This window comes from Amblyomma americanum, chromosome 10, assembly GCF_052857255.1.
Source record: "Amblyomma americanum isolate KBUSLIRL-KWMA chromosome 10, ASM5285725v1, whole genome shotgun sequence".
In the NCBI taxonomy this organism is placed as follows: Eukaryota; Metazoa; Arthropoda; class Arachnida; order Ixodida; family Ixodidae; genus Amblyomma; species Amblyomma americanum.
Window position 1 is genome coordinate 6,913,126 of NC_135506.1, and position 18,880 is coordinate 6,932,005.

At 47.3% G+C, this 18,880-nt stretch overlaps 2 protein-coding genes across 2 annotated transcripts in view; both read right to left on the reverse strand.

Annotated features, from left to right (window-relative positions):
* Nucleotides 1–1,293: 1,293 nt before the first annotated feature.
* The window catches only part of LOC144106746 (arylsulfatase B-like), a 28,261-nt gene continuing 10,674 nt past the window's right edge, over nucleotides 1,294–18,880 (reverse strand). The window contains exons 7-11 of the mRNA XM_077639589.1: nucleotides 18,179–18,305; nucleotides 17,289–17,600; nucleotides 16,553–16,691; nucleotides 5,852–6,197; nucleotides 1,294–4,023 (exon numbers count right to left, since the gene is read on the reverse strand). Of these exons, the coding sequence (XP_077495715.1) occupies nucleotides 3,859–4,023; nucleotides 5,852–6,197; nucleotides 16,553–16,691; nucleotides 17,289–17,600; nucleotides 18,179–18,305 (1,089 nt within the window). The 3' untranslated portion in view covers nucleotides 1,294–3,858. The remainder of the gene's footprint in view (nucleotides 4,024–5,851; nucleotides 6,198–16,552; nucleotides 16,692–17,288; nucleotides 17,601–18,178; nucleotides 18,306–18,880) is intronic.
* Nucleotides 10,928–14,066, reverse strand: LOC144107201 (uncharacterized). The gene is made up of 3 exons (XM_077640208.1): nucleotides 14,044–14,066; nucleotides 13,769–13,852; nucleotides 10,928–11,598 (listed from the first exon to the last, which is right to left on the reverse strand). Exons 1-3 carry the CDS (start codon nucleotides 14,064–14,066, stop codon nucleotides 11,112–11,114), a joined length of 594 nt encoding a protein of 197 aa, XP_077496334.1. The 3' UTR covers nucleotides 10,928–11,111.

The following is an 18,880-nucleotide window of genomic DNA, read 5'->3' on the forward strand; positions in this document are numbered from 1 at the left end:
GGAGTGAAAGAAGAAAGAGAGAAATAGGTGCCGTAGTGGAGGGCTCCGGAATAATTTCGACCACCTGGGGATCTTTAACGTGCACTGACATCGCACTGCACAGGGGCGCCTTAGCGTTTTTCCTCCATAAAAACGCAGCCGCCGCGGTCGGGATCGAACCCGGGAACTCCGGATCAGTAGTCGAGCGCCCTAACCTCTGAGCCACCGCGGCGGGTGGGAAATGACTCCTGTCTCACATCTCGGTGGACACCCGAACCGCACAGTATGATAAAGGAGGGAGTGAGAGAAGAAAGGATGTAAGAGGTGCCATAGTGGAGGGCTCCGGAATAATTTCGACCACTTAGGGATCGTTAACCCACTCTGACATCGCACAGCACACGGGCGCCTTTTGCGTTTCGCCTCCATCGAAACGCGGCCGCCGCGGTCGGGTTCGAACCCGGGAACTCCGGATCAGTATAACTGTTCTTATATCGCTAAAAAAAAGCTAAAACGTGAAAGTAAGGAGAGGAGTATTGGGTACAACTACGTTAGTCTTGTCTAACAGAAATGTGAAAATTAAAACGAAAATTGGTTTTTGTGCAAAGGGCGCAGTAAGAAAAATGATAGGTGTAACGTTAAGAGAGCGAAAGCGGGCAGAGTGGGCTCCATTCAGACCTGAAATAGGAATGTGCTGGCAGACTCATCACTTCCTCGTTGCTAGGCCACATTCACGAAGGCAGCTGCTAGGCAGAAGGGCCACAAACTGAAGCCTTGACGCATTCGGAATTCATATTCCATCGTGCAGCCATGGCCGTTGTGCAGAGAATAATTTAATAATTTCTAAATATTTGAATTGAATCACCACGCTGACGCGGAGCTTTGGACTGCTTCAAACTTCTTGATTAACGCCTCCCTTGCGCAGTGATTGAAGCAGGGATTTGTTATGCGCTCTGCCTTCCTCCTTTGTGCACCGTTTTAATAAACTGGTACTGGGTGCCTATGCTGACGGCGATGGGCTAGTTCTGTGCTGAGCTACCTAAGCTGGAACTGCGACATAGGCAGCAGGATTCTCAGCGACAGTTTTTGATACACTTGCAAGACCGCTGACGAGACATCCTCTCTCGAGGGAGTAGCGCCATTTTCTATTTCACTCTAGAAACTTTTCCAAGCCAGATTGATGAGAGTAATAACGATATTTCCAAACTGTTTTCATAATATTTCGATAATACTTCTATGCAGATATTCCTGATATATTTTATACTGTTTTTGTCCGTATATATTCCATACTGATCTCTATACAATATTTCAATACTGTAAAGAGGCGAACAACGAGAAAAAAGTTTATTGCAACAAAATAACTGTTGACTGAACTGGTGGTTAGAGTCCTCAGTCCAGGGCTCCAGTCGCCTTGGCCGACAAGAGCGACAGTTGGATGTGCGCTCGTTGGCTCTCCTAGGTGACGCTGATCTCCCAGAGCTCGTATGACGCATCGTTGTATGCAAATGGTGCGGTTTAGCCTGGTACCTCTACGATGTATGAAAGAAATAAAACTACGCTTAAAAAGTGGTTAGTCTCAGTGGACACTTTGCGGGGATGGGCGGATGGGCGGGCGGATTCATTCGCCGGTCACTAGCCCATCGTATGCGCCGCTGTCACACACTGCCAGGAATGACGCGGCTAAGTCGCACTGATTAGTGGGACATGCATGAACCTTAAGACCAATGAAAAGGGGGAACCAAGGAGGGAGAACCTCTGTTGAACCTGTTGAATCTGTTGAACCAAGGTGGGGAGATTGCGGTCGGAGAACTAGCCACCCTATATACGCAATGCCTTAGGACCTGAGCCTACCGGAATCTTGGAAAAACGCTAAAATGATCTCAGTCGATACGAAAGGGGAGGTTACGGGCTGGAAAAACTGCAGACGGCTCAGCTTAATGTCCTTTGCCTAGAAGATGTTTGCTAAGGTTTTGGTTTTATGGCTTTATTGGGATTGACGTCCCAAAGTGATTCATGCTATGAGGGACGCCGTATAGTGAGGGCTTCGGATTTTTCGATCACTTGGGGTTCTTTAAAGTGCACTGACATCGCACAGCACACGGGCCTCTTGCATTTCGCCCCCATTGAAATGCGACCGGCGCGGCCGGGATCGAACCCACAACTTTCGGGTCAGCAGCCAAGAAAGAGCCATAACCACTGAGCCACCGCGGCGGCCCTAAGATGTTTGCTACGGTAATTTTTAACAGAATCAAGACAACCTCAAAACTTAATTCAACAAAATATAATAATAATAATAATAATAATAATAATAATAATAATAATAATAATAATAATAATAATAATAATAATAATAATTGGTTTTTGGGGAAAGGAAATGGCGCAGTATCTGTCTCATATATCGTTGGACACCTGAACCGCGCCGTAAGGGAAGGGATAAAGGAGGGAGTGAAAAAAGAAAGGATAATAGGCTCCGTAGTGGAGGGCTCCGGAATAATTTCGACCACCTGGGGATCTTTAACGTGCACTGACATCGCACGGCACACGGGCGCCTTAGCGTTTTTCCTCCATAAAAACGCAGCCGCCGTGGCCGGGTTCGAACCCGGGAACTCCGGATCAGTAGTCGAGCGTCCTAACCACTGAGCCACCGCGGCGGGTATTCAACAAAATGACCAGGCAGGCTTTCGTGGAGGCTACTAGACATTAGATCATAGTCATACTGCCAATCAGGTGATAGTGAAACTCGAGAAATTTTTACATTTCTCGAGTTCGGTGACAGAGAAAATTTACTTTATTTAATGGCGACTCTGCGTTCTATTTTCTATTAGCGCGTGTTCGTTCACTCTAGACTGAGAGCTGGAAAGATGGAAATGTGGTGAGAAAAAGTATTTTTGTGTTTCCAAGCGCCCTACCCTAAGCTTAAAAAAAATTACCAGTTCTTACCCTTGGTCGGTAACATGCAGAATACATAATAATTAATTTTTGGGGGAAAGGAAATGGCGCAGTATCTGTGACATATATCGTTGGACACCTGAACCGCGCCGTAAGGGAAGTGTAAGGGAGGGAGTTAAAGAAGAAAAGAAGAAAGAGGTGCCGTAGTGGAGGGCTCCGAGATAATTTCGACCACCTGGGGATCTTTAACGTGCAATGACATCGCACAGCACACGGGCTCCTTAGCTTTTTTCCTCCATCGAAACGCAGCCTTTTCCTGCTGCTGCTGCTGACGTTCGTATTTCTTTTATTTGGGCAGCACGAGAAGCAACGGCGTGACCGTCGTGTGACAGTCGCAGTCACGTGACCATTAAGTAACGTGACAGCACGTTCTCACCCTGCAGAAATATTAACCCGCCAAATGCGTCGTGCATAGCGTCATCTGTCACGTGTTTCGTCACTCCCCGTCCGGTTTTGGTCATGCGACTAAACTGGATGTGGCGATGCTGACCAGTACCAAAAGGTTCCACAAACAGCTCTCACTGTAAAGCTTTGCAGCAATGCTGTGCGGAAATTTAAATTTCATGACAATAGCGGCCATCACGCTGCCGGTTAGAACCACGTGATCTTAAAAGCCGGTTGTTGGCAGATTTACACTCCTTATATTCAGTCCGAACAGTCATGGTTGGCTATCAGTAGGCGTTGCCGTAATGCCGGACACCATGGTTAGGAAGAATATGGGAGATTGTGAGCGTGGGAATGCAACAACTATTTCCGCCCTAGAGCGAGTGCATTAGCCCTATGTTCCAAAGCGTGTCGATTCTAAAGCTATACTCTCGACTGCGACGAGCGACTGCGCGACTATTGCCAGTCGCCTGGCCGCCATGTTCGTGTTTGAAGGCGCTGACTTGTGACGATCGTGGTCGATTTCGGACGTGGCATGTGACTCTTCCTTCAGCAGGAGCAGTTCTGGTAAGGCGCGGGCTTCACGCCGAGCCACGGCTCCCACAGGCATCGATGGCGGTCTGGAAACCCTCGCTCGTCGGTTTCATTGTTCCCCGGTCGGGGATGGAAGGCCCTCCGGTACCTGTCCAGCTTCTTCAGCAGCTTGTCGCGCACCTGGGAAGTAGCAGTGGTAGTGGTTTTATTAAAAACGATAATAAATAATAGTAAAAAAGCGGTTGCCGGCCACAAAAGCTGCTGCATGTTACTCGGACACCAGATATGCAGCCGACGGAAAAAAAATTTGCGGACATCTAGGCAATGCCCGGCTTGGTTTAGCGATAGCACAAGGACCTCGCCGGGCTCTCCAAGCACGACCTAGCATGACCACACAAGCCTCACACATGAATCGAAATTGATTATTCGTTATGTTTCACGTCTCGTCGTTTTAATTGGGCTCGTGTGGCTAGTTAACGGGGAGCCCACAAGCCCTTCTACGGCGCCACTGTGCCAGCTAAATTTATCGGCGGAACTCTGACGCAGCTGTGCGAGTTGCCAGACGAAGCGTTACGACGCACCTCAACTTGGCGAACCAACGAGCTCCTTGAGCTATCGCTTAATCAAAGGGATGGAGTGGGCCAAACGCAGGGCAGTTGAGAGAAAAAAAAAACGTGTTACGTTGTTTTATGTTATGTTATGCCGTGTTGTGGTTTGTAGGATTTAAAGTCTCAAAGCAACCCACGGGTTTGAAAACTGGCGTAGTGGAGGGCTTCGGAATAATTTCGACCACGTAGGATTCTCTAACGGAAAAATGGCTGTGGTTTAGCTCTGGTTAAACCTAGATTGACGCGATATCTACATCTGGCCGAGTGGAACTCGCTCAGTCGAATTGCAAAGTCAGTTTTTCGCTTCTCCGTTTTGCTAAGCGTTCCTTCATCTTCGTCCCACTTGACACGGCGCATGCGCACAGCTGTTGCGCGCCGCGCCGCCGGCAGCAGCAGCTGCTCCGCACCACGTGACCAACCCACGTGACCAACGGCACCGCCACGGAGCTCAAGTGGGGCCACGCTGAAGTGTCGATCGAAGAGGTAGCGCAGTGTAGCTATCACTACGAAATGAAGCAGGAAACGACAGAACAAGGAAAGAAAGTGGGCGAAGTAAAATTATATTCGAAATGCTACATATGCACACAGGGACGCAACACTCATACTCACACATAAAGAAGAAAACAAAAATGCACTTACAGGTGCCCTAACTGATGGAAAGAGACGCACAGTGTTCGGATATGCTACATTAACTGGCCCTGCTAGTGTCTCATGAAGGAGTGGTAGAATTTAGGAGATCGCTGCTGCGGTTTGTAACGCCTGCTTCTGAACGCAAACTATTGGTTGAGCCGCCCTTAGCAATTTTTTGACGCCAGACTGGTAGATAGAAAAATTGGAAGGGACACTTTAGCTCCGCCTTAAGGGTGTGAGGTGACAGCGTTGATGGGTCAATGACCTTACATGCAGAACTGGTCGTTCTCCATTTTGGTCATTCTCCACTGTGCCGACATTTGCATATATCACAGTTTTTATTATCATTTTTATTTCGATTCTCTATCTAGATTGCTGTCTAGAAACTAGATTGCTCACAACCCGGTGGGCAGGGTGTGGCGACGCCATCAGGTCACGTGACCGGAAACGCAAGAATAGCGTCGTCATTGTGGTTACGACTGACATACTGCTACTGCGACGTAGTGCGATGCCGACGATATGGCCGTAAACTCCAAAACTAATTCGTCTCTTTGCACCCTTTTTTTAAGATAACATGTTTTGAAACTGCGCTGTTTCTCGTATATATGCGGGTATATGTTGCGCCTTCTGCCTGGGACTCAGCGTCAAGCTACACTAAGTCAATCTCCTCTCGAGGGCATGAGGCATTTCAAAAGTGGGCAAAAAAAGAAAAAAACTCTGCCCGGTGCTGTTGAAGAAAAAAAAGGTCGAGTTCCAATTTTAATTCGTACCTCAGTTCTCGCCGACGCCAGGTTTTTCGTCTCGCAAGGGTCGCCGAAGATGTCGAACACGAAGACGGCGTCGTACGGGTCGAAGTTGCTCGCGACGCTCTCGTCGTTCGATGATTCGTTTCCCTTGCTGCAGTGGAGGACTGCCTTTTGGCGCCAGTTAGGCATTGGCGCTGACGACGTGCCATGGCCACCGTCACGGGCAGCGCTCTGCAGCGCCTTCCAGGCCGCAGAAGACTTCATCAGGGCGTCCAGGTCAAGGTCATCGGGAGGTTGACCTCGCGGAGGCGGCACCCGCTCGTCCAACTGCGGGTCATCCGGCCCCCCGGGACGATACACCAGCTTGTACCTGCAGAAAAGTAGAAAGAGAAGGAGAGAATAAACCTTATTTGGACACAGTACTTGGCACGATCGAGCAGATCAGCCCTTACAAAAATTTCTATGAGCTGCCTATCACCTTTTGTCTATAAAGTCTATAGACTTTCTATAGACAAATCCTATAGACTAGTAGATAGGCAATACAAATCACGCAGCTCTACATCGGTGCACCTTCGTCTCCTGTCCATTTGTTTTTGGCTGGTGGTATATGCCAGCCATGAACGGAGCGGCCGTGCCTGGTTAGAAACGTGGACGGCTGTGTTTATAGAGGTACATGTAACCACTGACAGGGCTTGTTGAGCGGGAGATGCATTTGGCTTTCGTTGTGTCCGTCCTCTCGTTTGATCTTGGCGTCGAAATGCGTCCGCCAGCCATGAGCCGAATTGAGCTCAATGATTTGTAATGCCTGGTATTAACTTGCACGTCATTCAAAACATTGTGTAAGCTAACGCAGTGGCTTGCCGAAACTAATCAGGAGGTGTTCAATCGTTTTCTGTCAAATTTTCAGCTCGGCTATTCTAAGCCATTGCAGCTTTGCCCCAAGCGAATCTTTCGTCGGCACTGTCATCACGAACGATGGCCCTCTTTAATGCTTCACGGCCGCAGTAGCGCATCGATATACCGAGCAACGAAGAAACAGTGTAAGGACAGGCACAGACTGCAACTCGACACTCTGGGCTATTTCTTCACAAGTTCAACACCACTGTGGTATTCCGCATTCAGTCTCATTCTTCACCCAATACCGCAGTTATTTCCCTGCTTTGGCAAGGATGAATGCATATGCGTGTGCTGTCAAATCGACTTAAGGACATTGGGCCTCTTCGATTTTCTACGCTCGGGCAGCCCGCTGGCTGCCAGCAAGTTAGCCCCTGACAGGAAAACGCGTCATGGTCACGTGAGCTGGCAGCCACCGGAAACCGTAAGGAAAGTTTCGAGCAGCCGGATCGCGCGTCGGCGTCGTCTGCTGCGTCGTCTGCTGATAACTTTCATCATGTCGAGCGAAGAGGTAGCTGCACTTGCTGCGCTCACCGATTCTGGTGACCGGAGTGAGACCGTTGACTGCAGCGAAGATGACGACGGTGACGAGTGCGTCGTGCTTGTCTTGGCGGCTCATGTAGAGAGGCAGGACCGCCACAGGGTCCCACTCTATGTGGAGCGAGTCGTTCCCACATATTTAGAATTTGAATTCCGGAAGCTCTTTCGTATTTCGCGAAGCTTGTGCGCAGATATCACTGGCGAATTTGAGGCATCGGCCTTCTACCCGGAAGGATGTCGAGGACGGCGCCAGGTGTCTGCTCACAAGACAATGCTAATCGCCCTGACCTACATCGGAACTCAAACAACCATGTACCAGATCGCCAACAAATTTTATGTCAGTGAGTCGACGGTACACGCGGCAATAAGCCGCATCTTGGATTTCTTGTTTTCGATAAGCAAGAGGGAGATATGCTGGCCGGACCCCGACGAGCGACAGCGCAGCAAGGCAGCTTTCTGCCAGATCGGCCGTCGCGGACGAGTGCTGCCGGACGTCATCGGGGCCATCGACGGATGCCATGTCCGCATTGCTCGACCCTCGGAGTCGGAGGAAAGCTATTATAATAGAAAAAAGTTTCATTCGATCATACTCCAGGGGGTCTGCAATGCTGACATGGTCTTCATTGACGTCTTCGTCGGCTTCCCCGGCAGCGCGCACGACTCCAGGGTTCTCCGCGAGAGCTTCCTTTTAAAAGACGGAGAGTCTAAATGCGAAGGTGAGTTAAAGAACTTCTTATTGTTACATCACTAATGCGTGTTTAATACATGCATTATGCGCGGAAGAGAGTTCAGAAAACTGAAAGCGGCGCGCGCATATATGCAAGAGATCGATCAATCGTCTCGATCGTTCCCGCTTGCTTAATTAATTTAACCAAGCTGAACTGTGAGCAACAGCTATAGATATATTGATGCTCGGAATTACGAGTTTGCAGATATCTACATATGCTACGGTCGGTCATATACGCCGGAGGTTCTCGTTAATTTTTATTTCTTACGTACATATAATATATGTGAATTAATTCGCGCAGGAGGATACCTTTTGGGCGACGCTGCTTATCCGTTGCTGCCGTGGCTGCTGCCACCGTACCGCCAGTCCACGACCAACTGGCAGCCTTGGATGACGGCATTTAACAATGCGCACAGTCGGCAGCGCGTTGTTGTGGAGGGCAGCTTCGGCCTGCTGAAGGCGCGGTTTGAGCGGCTCCTTTACATCGACGTCGCAAGGATAAGCCAGGCGGTGCACATTGTGCTGGCAGCTTGCGTGCTGCACAACAAGGCAAGAAGGCGCGGCGACGCGATGGAAATGCTGGAAGAGGTGGACAGCGGAACCAACGTGTCGCCAACCGAGCCTGCCGACGACGACGAAGAGTGTGCTGTCTCGGCAGGAACTTTGCGCGACAGCGTGGCTCAGAGACTGTAATCGTGAAGTATATATGCCTCCTGTGTATGCCTTCCTTCATTTGTTTTTTCATTGCTTGAGTTTATATTATAATGCATGCATTGTGAGCTTCCATCACTCTTTTACATTTAAAGATAAAATTAAGGCTGAAAGCATAGAAATTGAATTATTTGCTTTCAGCAAAAATATATGTTAGCGTTATGTATATATATGTTGCCGGTTGGGACTATAAATGAAGCAACGCAATTGGCACTGTGATGATTGACTTGCAGCCTTTCAATCTTTTCTTTAAATGTAATGGAGTGGTCTTCCTAGATTTTTTTGCCAAGAGTATTAAATTTTTGTCCTTTTCATTTCTGTACTTTTGTATTTGCATGCCATTTCTGTTTTTTTTTACATTGAAATATTTTTAATATACACTGCAGATAGATGATGTGGTGAAGAATGGCGTATTGTTAATTGCAACTGCGCTTTAATTAAATGGCTGTCACCGTTCTTTCTTACTTTATATCAAAAGATATGGTTTTACCTCATCACAGTAATATCCCAGGTGTTGATTTGCTAATGGGAATTGCTTTTTCTGTGGTTTTATTTGTCCCAGAAGGAACAGTTTTTTTTTTTAGTGTATATATGGTCCTAATAGGGCATCAGGTGATTTTGTGCTGGGCTCATCTTCTGGTCCGTACTGCGAACTTCTGGCTGAAGTGGGATTTGCTAGCTCCTGCTCAGAACTTTTTGTTGTTGAATTGGCAGCCTTTTCTGTCGTTGATGTTCCTGAACCGTGCACTAACAAAACTTTTTTAGCTGAATCTCATGATTTTTCATGCAATAAATTGCATAAATAGTACTTAATTTGAAAAAAAACTTTGCTTATTTATTAACCATACTCCACTAACACCTGTGGCCTGCCCTTAATGAGGGAGTATATCATGAGCCCATGGTAAATGAATGTGAGCTGTATAAGTTTCTGATATATGTTGTGTGTATTGCAACGCTTTGTTGTTGGTGGACCTATGTTTGAAGCTCTGTGTTCTCACTATAGGCAAATCTAGCTGTGTGGTCCTGCAGGATGACACATTTTAGTGTAGGTTAATTTCTTCTGTTCTCTTCAGTTCTTGGAGTATGCTACTGCCTGCCACCTGCTTAATGTAGCAAGAGATGTTGGTACACAAAATGATGTTCATGTGTGATGCTTGTGAAATAAATTTTCGTGCGTAAATCATGCAGAGTAGCCTTTCAGTTTTGTCTCCATATATGCTTGCATTCTTCCCCCTGGACAGTAAATGACAAGAGGCAGTGTGTAAGCTAAACTGCTGGAATATGAGACCGGTGTGCAACAGAGAAATTTTAGACAGTTATGCTCTACAAGTAATCAGAATGTATATTCAACTAAACACCGAGATCTTATTACATATGGTTGCAGAAGATGAAGCATTAGGATTATTTAAAGTACACACATATTGAAATTCAATATAATTGAGGATAAAAGACTAATTTACAAGTGTGCGTATACACGTGCACTTGCAGCCAATTAGTGGAAATATATGGAACCATACAGGTTGAAGCATGCATACAAAAGCAATTAATGAAAGTTATAAAAAATGTCTACTGCTTACTAGACGGAATAAAAGAAAAACTATGCATTAGTTAGGAGGCTTGGAGAATGATGGGAGGAAGAGGTTCATTGCTCAATTGCTCCAACCACCCCATTAAGTGCTGCACTCCCCTAGTGAGCAGCAATCTTTCTTCAATGGCCATCCACTGCTTTGTGTGTTAGCTTCGGGCACCGTAAGATGGCTGACAACATGTTCAAATGTGCATTGTGTCCTCTGAACAGTAAATGACAACAATAATGAGAGCTAAACTGCTGGAAGGATGGTGTGTGCTAGAGAAATTTAGACAAGTATGCTCTGGAAATTTTGTTGCCATCCAATTTATTATCAGTACACACAGAAACAAGTGATCAGAATGTCATTGCATGAAACACGCATGCAGATCTTATTAGAGGGTTGTAAAATTTATTAAAGTATGTACACAATATGAAGTGCAACCACGAATGAGATGAATATACGTGTGTCTAAGTGTACACACGCACACACACATACTACCTCAATGAAAAGAAAGGCGAACAACCCGGCGCCAACACGCCCCACTGTTGGAATTTCTTTTCATCGCGCTTTTACCTGGGTGGTACGAAAAAAACTTTAGAGTTGTCCTAGAATGTATCATGAACGAGTCTAATGTGTTTTTGCTATCACTGAAGTAAAACCGCGGTGAAAAGAAATTGGAACAGCGGAGCGTGTTTGCGCCGGGTTCGCGTTTCTTTCCATCGAGGTAGTGCATAGCAACTTAGCGGAAATATACGGAACTGAACACAAACATATAACAGCAATTATAAATGAAAATTAAATATAAAAAGCGCTGGCTAGACAAAAAAACGAAACATTAAAACTAAGCATTATAGTAAGGAGGGCTTGGAGAGCGGACTGGAGAACGGATTGGGGAATGAATTGGGGAATGAGTTGGGGAATGAGCTGGGGCATGTATCGGAGAACAGAGTGAGACAAGCTCGCGCCGTTCAAGTGCTGCAGCCACCCGCTCAAGAGCTGCAGTCCTCCTCTCTACAGCAGCAACCTTCCTCCCTTCAAGAGCCATGCGCTCCCTGTGCCGCTGCTGCCTGTTAGCTTCGGCCACCTCAAGATGGGCGACGGCACTCTCGAGCACTGCACGAGAGGTGTCTGTCCTGGGCCTCTTCCTGGCTGGGCCTGGTTGCTGTTGCAGGGGGCTAGGCTGCGCGGATGGGCTTGGGGGCTGCGAGTCTCCAGCAGTAGTGCTGCCCCTGCTCGTGCTTGGTTGCGAGCTGCCGGGAATTGGGCTCGCTGTGGCAGTTACCCTGCTGGGGCCAGGCTGGGGGCTGGCTGCAGGTTCAGCCTGGCTGCTGGTGGCAAAACAATGCGACATCATTATGCACTCCTTGCACTAAAGAACAGAGACTTTGTAGTGCATATGTGTTATCCCTACACAAAGGGCACTGTCATTCATTTTGTAGTCATTTAATTTCGTACATAATTCTGCTGGCAGCAAAAGTCAGCTGAGAAACTTTGGTTTGGAGCCTCTTTCACACCATTTACGAAACAGGAATTAAAATTCTATCAAAGGCTTTTCAATTTCAGTTTAGCCAAATAAATTATTTAGCAGTGCAGATTGTTTTGTCATTTTGTTCAAAAAGGTCTACCCTATGAAATTAATCTGTCAAATTTATTGTTGTGCTCTAAAGAGCCATTAAAAAAAATATAGGAGGAACTTTGTAATGCGCACACCACAGTTACATTTACAAATAAGCTAGAGCACAGAATTTTTCAAGAAGTGCAAAGTAATTTCAACAGCTCAATGTCATTTCAAACGTATCAAGGTCCATTTTCAAAAAATCAGAGCATTTAATTCCCAGTAATTCTCGATTGCCGTCAGGGATGGCACAATATCGCTCAAAACATGAAGCCTTATATATGTGGTGCCATAATGTTCGTAATGTATTGGGCCACTATTTCACATGTTGGCCACATTAATCAAGAAAAACCACTCATTTGTACACAAAGTAAAATTTTTCAATGCATGTGACCTTCCATGTGCCCTTAAACCAGCTGTTTATTGCCTGCCATATCATTCTGTGCGAGGTTCAGTGGCTTCCCTACACACACCCTTGTTTCTCTGAAGGCCCTTCCTTAATTTGTAGTGAATTTTTTTCATACCTAACTGGTGGATGTAACTGCTGGGAATGTGGCTGAGAATGTGCCATATATTTGTGGCAGTCCAGTTATTTTATTACTAGGAAACACACAGATATATAAGTTTTTAATTGTGTCTTCAAGTGGCATGTAGGACTAGAAAGGCCCATGACTGCAACACTCATGACAAAGAGTGCCAACAATTGCTTCCCTTTAGACAAGGATACAAGTCATATATCAAGAGACAAAGGTAAGGAACAAGGACTGCATGAAATGTGTCCAGAAACGGCGCAGTAGCTCGGAATACTAATAAACCTTACAAGAAGAAATATCGCTGTCAGTCGCCTATCAAAGACTTGTTAAACTCTGCAAAACACGCATCTTTGCTCTGAACTTAACAGATCGAGTCAGTAATTAAACACACACACCAAGAAGTCATGTGCATGCTCAACACTACGCACACGTGGAAGGTGCACATCAGAGCTTTGATATCAGCCGTGATGATTTCTTTATTGCTTTATAATTATTGAGTGAATAGTCGGAAAATGCGAAGAGCCTGTGCATGTACATATTTAACCAACTGTGTGTAGCAGCCATAAATTTTGCTACCTAGATGTTTCAGTGTCATGCAAATCATCACGGCTGATATTAAAGCTCTGATGTACACCTTCCACATGTGCGTAGTGTTCAGCATGCACATGACTTCTTGGTGTGTGTGTTTAATTACTGACTCGATCTGTTATGTTCAGAGCAATGATGCGTGTTTTGCAGAGTTTAACAAGTCTTTGATAGGCGACTGACAGCGATATTTCTTCTTGTAAGGTTTATTAGTAGTCCGAGCTACTGCGCCGTTTCTGGACACATTTCATGCAGTCCTTGTTCCTTACTTTTGTCTCTTGATATATGACTTGTATCCTTGTCTAAAGCGAAGCAATTGTTGGCACTCTTTGACATGAGTGTTGCAGTCATGAGCCTTTCTAGTCCTACGTGCCACATCAAGACACAATTAAAAACTGAAAAATGACTACCGCTACTCCCCTAGCTTCAACATTCCTCTGATTTTATACTTGGGGAAACCCCTGGTAGTGTTTGATTTCAAATATGTTTTGCACGACATGCACTGTCTTTTTCAAAAGCAACCAAGCAACTGGATTGGTTCTTTCAGCATGTAATGGAGCACATTGCACCCTTTAAACTTAAAATCTTTAAGGAAAACATTCCTCACTATCTGAGGCCATTTGCTGTGTAGTGATGCCATAAGGATTCCGCTATATGGCTAGGAGGCAAACCCAATTTACTAGTTCTTATTTCGGCAATGCCTGTGCTACAGTGCATGTAAATTCCCTGTCGCACTTGTCGTGTGCAGAAAAAAAAATGACTCACTCTTGGACGCTCCGGACGAGTCCTGGCCCCAGCAGGTAGGGTGGGGTGATGCTGTGAGTTTTTTCAAAAATTTCAGCGAGCTCCCTGAGGACAAAAAAAAATTATGATCCATTTGACACATATATATGACATCACTTAATATGTGTACAAACACATTATTTCATGCATAAAGCTTGACATATCTACTCAGCGACGCAAGACACATGTATAGCTAGCTTATAACCATGGCCGGCATGCATAATGCCCGATAGTTGCCCAGCAGCAAAGCTGTTGACATGAGCACAAAGTCCGGGTTCATGCCTCTCAGCAGCTGTATGCAATTGACAAAAAGACAGTCAATTTATCTGCCCAAATGTTGCTGTGTAATCTATAACACCCTAAAATTACAACAGGAATTACATTATTTAGACAAAAGATGTCCAAAATTGGTACAGTTAATTATTCTGTCACAAAATCTACCTGCACCAAAAAAGTAAAAAATGCTGCAACATTCTTAATTCACAGGTTTGTGGAATGACTAAACTGCTTCAGGGGCAAAAGTCACGTATGTAGAATCAGGAAAACAAAGTTTTCCATTCAGTAGAAGTTAATTATCTCTACTGAGATCATGTTCTACGTATACTTACTCTTCAAACTCACATGTTCTCCGGTCCGCCCCTGACTGGCTATTATGCTGTCGCACCGTTTTATATTTTCTCTCTAGATTTCTCCACTTGTTCTCAATTTGCGAATGGGTCAAATGGCAACCGAATTTGGAATTCACTAAATCTGCCAAATTTTCCCAGAGTTGTCTTTTAGTTTTTAGGCGTTTAGAAGGGTCTGATTTGAAATTTTTATTCAGGAAAAGAACTTTGGCCCGAGGCCACAACTCCTCGGGCTCGATGGTATGTGGGACGGGGGCTGCCGGCGCATTCAGCCAAACCTGCACGTTGTCTGCAACCAAAGGAGAGCATATATATGTTGCGCATTAAGTATACTGATCAAATATTGCATATACATACAAGCGAGAAAGGTACACGTACGTACGTACCTGCTGTCGCATAAAGGCGCAGGTTTCCGTGGACAATGGGTGCACCGGTGTCGTCGACTGCCTCAAAAATTTCTCTCTCCACACCTTCCAAGATGATTCTCAGCGGCGCGGCCATCTCCGAAAGGAACGTATGAAGTGAAAGCGTTGGAAGGGAGGTGACGTATAAATAAGGGCCGAATAAGATGCAAAGGATAGCATGCAAAACGAATGACTCCTGCTAGACATACGTAAACCGCCAAAGAAACAGAATAAGATACTACCCGTAAGCTTACACGCGCACGCATGCATGTCGGCACCAAAGTGATGCCGCACGGGTGCCGAGCAGAGCTGGATGCCGAAGTGCTGTCCGAAACAGAACGATATCGCTCAACCTCTGCAAGAGACGAACCAAATTTAAGATATGTTGATACCAGAAGAGAGATATCGATATCGTAGACGCCACAAACTAAGAATTAGATACCACTTAAGCCAGCAGCAAAAAGCGCTACAACGCATGCACGCCGGCACATATGCTTGCATGCACATCAGAGGAGCGCGCCGACACGCGCGTACATGTGCTGCAATAAAACAAGACCGGAAACCAACCGCGTGGAGTTCACGAGATAACGGGTGCATACCGTATATGAGACGCCCGTGTCTCATATATACGATGCATCCGTTAATTATCTCGTGAACCGCGTCTCACGCGTGTGTACGGGACGCTCGATCGGAGCGCGCATGCCGATACGATCGAGCCGAAACCCAGAGGTGCGAACGAAACAGGCGTCGTTAGCGGTCGCTGAGCCTGCAAGAGAAAAAAAAGCAAATAAATATATACAATATACAGCTGTACCCGCCGCGCAAACGAAAAGATATAAGCGCGCTAACGAGTTTGAGAGAGATAACGGCGCGCCCGTTTGAGACGCCACGCAGAACTGCCGAAATTTGCGATATGATATCCGAAGCGCGGCCATCGTCGTTCGAAAAACAAATCGGGAGCGTCCGCTGAACCTACAAGACACGCAACAAAGATAAATACGGCTGATTCAAGAATAGATATATCGTAGACGCCGCAAGAAGAGAAGGTTACCAGCTGCAAGCCAGCGTACAAGAGCACTCATGCATGCATGCAGTTTAGAGAGATGCCGACGTGAACATAGTAAAATAAAATACGACCGGAAACCAACCTATCTTCTCAAGTAATCAAGAGAGAAAACAACGCTTCGCGCGAGACGCCGCGCGGAGATGCCGAAATAGGAAGCGTCAGTTGAAACGAGTAAACAGGATACGGCTCGGAGATTCCACTCGAAATAAGACACGGTTAGGAAAACAGCACATATACGAACGCGAACGCCGTTTCTGCGCCCTAGCTATTAACCACCGAAGCTGTCGCGAATGCGCCTCCCTCCATTTTGTCGTCTGCTAGCCGCCAGAGCGGAGAGCTGTGGAACTAGCAGACGACGCTGCCAGCACAAAATCGTCCTGGCGAGTCTGGCTGCCAGCTGGCAGCCCGAAACCGCCCAGCCAGAGAAAATCGAACGCGTTCTGGGTAGCCACCGGAAGTGGGCGGAGCAGCCCGAGAAAATCGAGCGCCTGGCGGCGCGCTCTGGTAGCCCGCGGGCTGCCTGCGGGCTGCCAGAGGTGGATAATCGAAGAGGCCCATTCTTTAGTCGAGAAGGTTGTAATGAAGATATATTTCCGGTAGCGGCAGTAAGATATCGTTTAACCAAGGTGGATGTGTCTGTCTGGTAACGATCGAAGCCTGAGTTCCTTGCCTCCCGGAGATGATTGCTGACATTTGCTTGTGGCCTTCCAGCTCCACGATCACGTCTCCCCGGTCTTTCTCCGTCCCCGTCGATAGCGCTCGCCACAGGTCCTTGCCGTCCACGTCACCGAGCTTGGAAATGTCACCACCTTGGAGAGACGGAGAGTGGCGGTTTCTACGGTGTGACGTGAGATTCAGCGACAGATGTTAAGGCATTTATATTTCACGGTATTCTGAGGTAGAGAATAGGACAGTGACTTTATATAATTTTTATGGGGCAAGGGCATCTGTGGCCAAACAGCGCCATGGAACACGGTTGTTTCTTCTACTCAAGGTGGGGTTAACAACCCATTTCCCGAGCATTCGACCCCAAAGAAGCCGAGCACCAGGCAGGGGAAAGCTTGTGTCCATTGTATCTCCGGTGGGTACCCGGTGGCGCTGGGTGTCGAACCCCGCACCTCCCGCGTTCGAGGCGGATGCTCAAACGACTAGGCCACCGCTGCGGTAGACTTCATATCTTTATGGTTAAAGAGCGCTCTTTCAGTTTTCCACAGATACTCCTTCTTCGAGTAGCACTCCTCTCAGTCCGTCGCTAGTAGAGTCAGTGGATAAGTTTTCAGAGTAGAGCATTCCTTTTCCGTGCGATGCCGGACTTAGGAGGAATATGGTTTTGGCGGCCGCGAAAGTAAAGGTATTCTCTCATTCAGTCAGCCAGAAATGAAAGACCAGTTCACTCGGAACTGTACCTGCTGCCGCGTAGAACGTGGGCGCCCAGTCGACCAGGTGCACCACCTGTTGTGACGGGGCCCGCGGCAGGTCCTTGAGGGCGCGCCCGGACCAGAAGAGCGCAGGCGTGCGCACCCCGCCCTCCCACTGGCCCTCCTTGGCCCCACGCAGGGGCCAGTTGGAGCCGGCGTTGGGGAACTCGGCGGCTGCCGAGGCCAGCGGCCCGGCGCCGTTGTCGCTGGCGAACACCACCACACTGTCGGCGAGCATGCCGCGCGACTGCAGCGCCTCCAGAACCTGCCCGATGGACTGGTCCATCACATCGACGGCGCCTGCAAAGCACCGTCCCACGCGACTGTAGACACCGAAATCTGACATGCATACAGACACTGAAGGCGGCCACTCTCTGGGCGCAGAAGCAAGTCATATGTGCACACTGAAGTGCTGTATACATGCGAAAATTGGTCGGTTGTTTACGGTGTCAACCTCGTTCATCGAATAGTCATCTTTGTAACAACCAATGGACGGGACAGCAGAAATTAAGTACAGAAGTTGAAGACACTACCAAACACAATCAATCAACCATCAAAACCACAAGCGTCAGAGATGCCACAGGGCTTGTAGTATCTTTGCTTTCTGTGGCTTAGGAATCACCAATCTCGCGCGCACAGAGGACGTCATGGTAATGAACAGTCCTTTGCTTTGGTCGGTGCGGGGATCATTCACAGCTAGTCGGTGTTAACATTACGCCTCCGCAGATCTTTGGGGGTAACAAACAGTGTCCCCGCACTCATTGCATTATTTGATGACTTAGCCTAACGTGCAACACCAAGAAGAAGGGTTCGCAGGCAGCGGATGGAAAATTCACGAATAGGTGTCATATTAGTATATTCTCGGCCATTCAACTCACCGGCGAAGAAAGTGCGGTTGGAGGCTTCAATGTACGCGAACTTGTCCACTTCCTCCTGGGGTGCCTCTGGGGTGCAACCATTGCACGTGCTGTGAGCGGCCTCGTAGGCCACGTACAAGAACAGGGGCTGCGGAAAAAAACACAGGGCCAAGCTCTATCATTACTCAAGCACTTGACGCTGTATAAAAGGTTCTGTGGATCTGTATAAGAGGTTCACTGAAGGTGTATGCTTTTCACACACACAGTGTCACTCACAAATAGCGAAGTGTTACAAACAAAGTGACTTAAAGTGTTACAAAGCAACAAATAGCCCCGCTGTCCACACTTGCTAAGTCAGGGACCATAGTAGTACGGTCTAGGGGGGTACAGCGCATAGAGCAACCGCCTCGGCTTCGGGAGGGAGTGACTTCGACTCCTACTTCCGGCCGGCTACCCACCGGCTTCTTCGAATGGGTTCAAGGTTATCCCCCAGCCTAGTGATTGGTTTTACAATGTTGATGGGCTTGGAGCTTGAACAGGCACACGAAAGTAATACAAATCCGCCTTGTGCGGTAGAACTCCCTTATGTCCCTTTTTTCTCTGCTGCCCCACTGTCACAAGGATGTGGGCAATTGTGCACCTCGTGCTAGGAACCACGTTTAGCAAGCTGCGCTGTCGTTAGAAACTGGGTTTTACTCGCGGGGGACGCAGTGAGGTTTACGG

What these genes read in the sequence shown, in the direction of transcription:
- LOC144107201 (XM_077640208.1), bottom strand. Translation starts at nt 14,066, where the DNA reads ATGAACCCGGACTTTGTGCTCAT. An exon ending in AACCCGGACTTTGTGCTCAT is followed by an intron (nt 13,853 to 14,043) that starts GTCAACAGCTTT and finishes TTTTGTCCTCAG; the next exon opens with GGAGCTCGCTGAAATTTTTG. An exon ending in CTCGTCCGGAGCGTCCAAGA is followed by an intron (nt 11,599 to 13,768) that starts GTGAGTCATTTT and finishes TTTTGCCACCAG; the next exon opens with CAGCCAGGCTGAACCTGCAG.